Source organism: Rutidosis leptorrhynchoides, chromosome 6 (assembly GCF_046630445.1).
Source record: "Rutidosis leptorrhynchoides isolate AG116_Rl617_1_P2 chromosome 6, CSIRO_AGI_Rlap_v1, whole genome shotgun sequence".
NCBI classification, from domain to species: domain Eukaryota; kingdom Viridiplantae; phylum Streptophyta; class Magnoliopsida; order Asterales; family Asteraceae; genus Rutidosis; species Rutidosis leptorrhynchoides.
In genome coordinates this window covers 420759695-420764741 of record NC_092338.1, presented here as the reverse complement: position 1 = coordinate 420764741, position 5047 = coordinate 420759695, and the positions used below count along the sequence as shown (strand labels likewise).

The 5047-nt window shown below is 36.2% G+C and overlaps 1 protein-coding gene across 1 annotated transcript; it reads right to left on the bottom strand.

Annotated features, from left to right (window-relative positions):
- Positions 1-484: 484 nt before the first annotated feature.
- On the bottom strand, positions 485-4811 carry LOC139855421 (uncharacterized). The gene is made up of 3 exons (XM_071844646.1): positions 4590-4811; positions 2102-2755; positions 485-804 (listed from the first exon to the last, which is right to left on the bottom strand). Exons 2-3 carry the CDS (start codon positions 2652-2654, stop codon positions 683-685), a joined length of 675 nt encoding a protein of 224 aa, XP_071700747.1. The 5' UTR covers positions 2655-2755; positions 4590-4811; the 3' UTR covers positions 485-682.
- Positions 4812-5047: the final 236 nt, after the last annotated feature.

Sequence of the window (5047 nt, the reverse complement as noted above, 5' to 3'; positions counted from 1 at the left end):
TTTGATCCGTAACTATTTGACAACCATCGATTATTTTATAGCTAAGTTTGGTACACGACTGTTGGTAGAATTTACTCTCATCACAAACACCTAAATCCAATTGAAGGGAATGATAAAAGCAATGAAATCTTCACCCACATATACAAGACTATAAACAAACATACTTTTAAGTTTTAACCATGTGTTGTAGCACATACGGTAATGACCTGCCTCTCTTAACGAGAGGTCGGGATTTCGACTCCCGTGGGGTGCAACCATTGCACACAAGGTTGCCCCTTAACCCTTGAATTCCACCCAAGGGTGCCTTCCGCACATCGCGTTGCGGGGGCAATGGGGGATAGGGGTTTTTTACCGCCTATGCCCTCGGATTGGGCCGAGTTTCCTCCTGGGCAGCAGGTGGAGGCGGGTTATGCAACTACAGGAGATGAACGTGTGGGTGGTTTAGTCCCCTGGGTGATCCCAAACCAAACTGCCGTAAAAAAAAAACATACTTTTACCAGTACAAATTTACAATCTCTAAAATATCTGCAAACTCATAACAAAAACAAATTAGAAGTTGGTAGCATTCAACATTCTACCTTTAGAACATTCACTTCATATATAATACTGTATATGTTAGCTAGCTATACGTACATACAATATATACAATTCTTTCATTCATACCAAAGTAACACTACCTGGTCTACTTTTGGGCATCCCATCCTTTCCATTTCATATTGCTGAGCCATCCAAAACCAAGATGTAACTGAACCGACTGTAGCTTTACCAATTGCTGCCTGTATGGTATGAGTATACCCCGCAAACCTGCATCATTAAAGCCACGTTAGCATGTAACACCAAAAATGAAGTAAACTCATATTCAATGTTTCCTTCTTCAAGAAAAACTATATGTAAACTTGGTTATGTAATGGTACTCATCTGGGTGCTTAAATGATGTTTCAGATATTATATAAATAGGCAATATCAAATTTCATTAGCAATGTGAAACTCAAACTTCACCTATTTTTCAATATTATATAAATGGAGTAGAAGAAATATTCAACCAGGCACATAATTTACTAAAAGTGTTTGAATATTAGCCAAATATCTAGAAGCGTGCATTTATAATGGCAATAATAAAAGTTCATTGCAGATATAAAAAGAAGTTATCGAAAATTTGCTAATTACTAGTGAGCCATTATGAAACTTCTGAACAGAAAAGGTAGCAATTTTAACAAATTTACTCATTAATGGGACACTTTGGGTTGTGTATATCTCAAATGGGTCATATCAAAATACTTGGTTAAGAGTGGAACGGGTCAAATGGATCGAAAGGGTGAAAGAGGTCGAAAGTTCCCCCAAAAAAGATAACTTTCAAAATCGTTTTATTCATTCACTTCAATCACTGTTGTCTCAAGTCAAAATACTTGTTAAAAGTGGAACGGGTCAAATGGATCAAGAGGTTGAAAGCTCCCCGAATAAAGACAACTTCAAAAATCATTTCAGTTACAAACATTAATCATTGTTGTCTCAGAATACTTGGTTAAAAGTGGAACGGGTCAAATGGATTGAAAGGGCCAAAGACGTTGAAAGCTCCCCAAATGAAGACAACTTCCAAAATCGTTTTATTCATACACTCTAATTATCGTTGTAATATTGTAGTTCTCTCATGTTCAACTTGGACATGGGAGTTGTTTTCTCACAAAGGAAAACAGTGGGCCCTACATGAGAGTTGAACATGACAGGATCTCTATCCTTTTTACAATTGCAATTACGACATCAGTTACTTATACAAAAACAAAACAATTTGACATGTGTATGCGAGTCAACCAATCTAAAACAAATCTATGCAAGTAAAAGCAACAATGATCCCTTTCAACCCAATTCTTTATTAATTATTTGACCCATTAACCAACTCAACATCTTTCCATTTCTAACAACAACTTTCTACGAAAACGAAATGTTGCATTATTCGAGCAGATAGGGTACTCCTGATATATGAAAGGGCTATCAACATTCAATGCAAGAAATGGTCAGTTAGATGAGAAAGTCAAAAAGGGGAAGTCAAACTATGAGATATTTTTTCTGAAACATGTAAATGGTGAAAGGTGGCAACACGAACCTGATAAGCACATTGTCCTATACAGATGAGCAACCTGTACGTCCCCTTTAGTAGCCATATGAGGCCTCTCCAAACACTCGAGGAAGGCCAGATCCGCCTTAAGAAGTTCGGCTTGATCATGCGTATCATAACCCATGTCATGACAATAACAACAATAGTCTAGCCAATCAATAGGACGTTTGTCCCATAGCGAAGACCCACCGTCTTTACCACTTGACCAATTTGGTCCACAGTAATGCCCATATCGTGGAAAGAACTGGGAAAGAAACGCTCGTGGGCCCGTATGCCATGGAACCTTGGAAACATAGGGCCTGAACCTAACGGTGGAATAATTCGCACCAGGTTCAGAAAATTTACGGAACTCAGACCTCTGTGCGTGTTTCTTCAGTTTTTTGTTAAAAAAAGTCGGCATTTTTATTTTTTCCTTGGCATTGACGGCCCACGGGACAACTGCAACAAGGGACCATCCCCATATCTTAATACGAGTATCAAGAACTTCCTGGTTGGGTGATTTTTCAATAGTTGTCGACATATTCACCTCATTTGAAATCATCTAGTCTAGTATGGCATAAAAGCTGTAACACAAATATTAAAAAAAAATTCAAAGCTTCTACTCATTCATGTTTTTGTTGGATCATCCGGCGACAAAAAGACCTACATATAGCACAAATAACAGCAGTGAGAATGTTTCACATTATATTGAACGAAAAAAACTAGATCATTTACCAGAATTGGCCGAGTAAAATACAGAAACAGTTGCAAATTAATATAGATGACAAAAGAAGAAAACAGACGAAGAAAAATTCCTAAAATGATTGCCTATTGACAAATAGGTGAACTTGAACTGCAAAAATCCCTAAACCTTTTTTTACAGCAACTACGTCTAAGCATTGTACCTGTTTAAACTTCATCACTATGTCTCTTGCTGACCTACTCATTATTGAGTGCACACAATGACTCAAAAAGGGTAGAAACCAACCAGTTCATGATTATTTGTAATCCAATACAAACGAACAACCAAAGAGCCAATGGCTTGGCGGTATCGAGGTCACCCTTACAACCTTAAGTTTGAGGGTTCGAGTCCTGCTTAGGACATTTTCGTGGTGTATATATTCATGTTAGTATTACGTGGCTGTGTGAGTTTGCCTTTTTAAAAAATAAATAAATAAATAAATACAAACCAACATGTGGATCACTACATCTTGGACAGAAATTTAACAAAACAAGATTTCATGTGGCCGAACTTGATATTATCGAGTGTCTTTACAAAGCGTACTATCCTTGAAGGTGAAAATCCAGTAAGGTCAATGATTTTTTTTAAAACGGAAAACACACACACACACACACACCCCCCTAATTATAAATAACCAAACCCCAAATTAAGTTGATGAGTTATCTCGATACCGCTAGGCCAAAGGCCCTTTGGTCCTCAATAGTAGATCTGCTTCATAATCTACATCATTTCATCTCATGTTTGCCTTTAATTGCATCCTCACCTTTATATTGTGCATTCCACTTGCAATTACTACTTGGATAAATTTTCTTTACTTATTAGTTATCTATTCACTTACCAGTAAGGATACGGATACCTATGCGCTTGTGTGTCAATCCAAATAACCAAAATAACGATACTTCATCCCCCTACATTCGCACATGGCCTGACTTGAAATTATCTATGCTACATGAAAAACGATCGAATAATGTCCATACTAAATTTGAGGCAAATGTAACACGCTATTTTCAAGGGTGACTTAATTAAATTAACTTTAATATCATTATACCAAAAAACAGTTTATAACAGACTTCATAAAATCCTCATAGCTAAACTAACACTCCACTACTTCGTTCACTATCAACTCTCAAACTACCAGTCCTTAGAAGTTGACGACCGAGCGATAAGTGAGAGTGGCAGTTTGCTTAGTCTCTGTTACTTAGGGTCCCACCAAATTAGGAGTCGAAACTAAATCAGAAATTAAATTGTTTTCTCAACCTACATCTACCTCTCCTAGCAACTTACTCTATGGTTTTCCTGTTTCCTACTAGTAACACTTGCATTTGATCATCTGATAATTAACATTACCACAAGTAACATAAAAAAACATTACAATATCAATTATACACTACGCATTACAAACAAACAACTTCAAAAAAGTAACAACTGTATAGAATGATATAATAATCCAATACTTTATAGCTTATTAACCACAATTCACAAACATTTTATAGCATAATTATTTAAAATTTCATCTATTTTTTTTTTTTTTTTTTTTCATATGTTATCTTTTATCTTTGTTTTATATAAGAAAGGAAAAAAAAAAAAAAAACTTAATAATAGCATAAAAGTAAGATTAGAATACATAAGTAGCATTAAGAGTAGCAATTTCAGCTAAATTAAACCTTACAAAACCAGCGGTTTCATAAAATTGACCTAAATTGCGTAACAAACTGAACAAGTGGAATGAATAACAGAAAGAAAATAATTACTAACCGAAACGCAGTAGTAATTTGGTAGTAAAACAAATGATCATGAGAACTGATGATTTAGGGTTTTAATATTTTGAGGTATTTTGATTTTGATTTCAATTAATTAAATTATGAAGAAGATAGTAGTAGTAATAAGGTGTGAAGGGGACGAAGAAAGGTGTATGTAACTGACTCTACATGATTCTCTTACTCTGAAAATCAGGGTGCTTTTGTTCGGGATATCCGTTTATTTTACAGGACTGCGCGTAATTTTAATTCTTAATTCTCATTCTTTAACGTTTTTTTTTGGGACAGCGAATTTGGGATCACCGATGGGGACTAAACCACCCGTTGCGATCATCTCCTGTTTCGACTATGCCGATGCAGTGATAATAACCCCGCCCCCATCGCTGCCCGGGAGGAAACCTTGAAACCGATCCAAGGGCACGGCCAAGTAAAACCCCCCATCTCTTTACCCCACTT

What these genes read in the sequence shown, in the direction of transcription:
- LOC139855421 (XM_071844646.1), bottom strand. Translation starts at nt 2,654, where the DNA reads ATGATTTCAAATGAGGTGAATATGTCGACAACTATTGAAAAATCACCC. An exon ending in TAGGACAATGTGCTTATCAG is followed by an intron (nt 805 to 2,101) that starts GTTCGTGTTGCC and finishes TTAATGATGCAG; the next exon opens with GTTTGCGGGGTATACTCATA.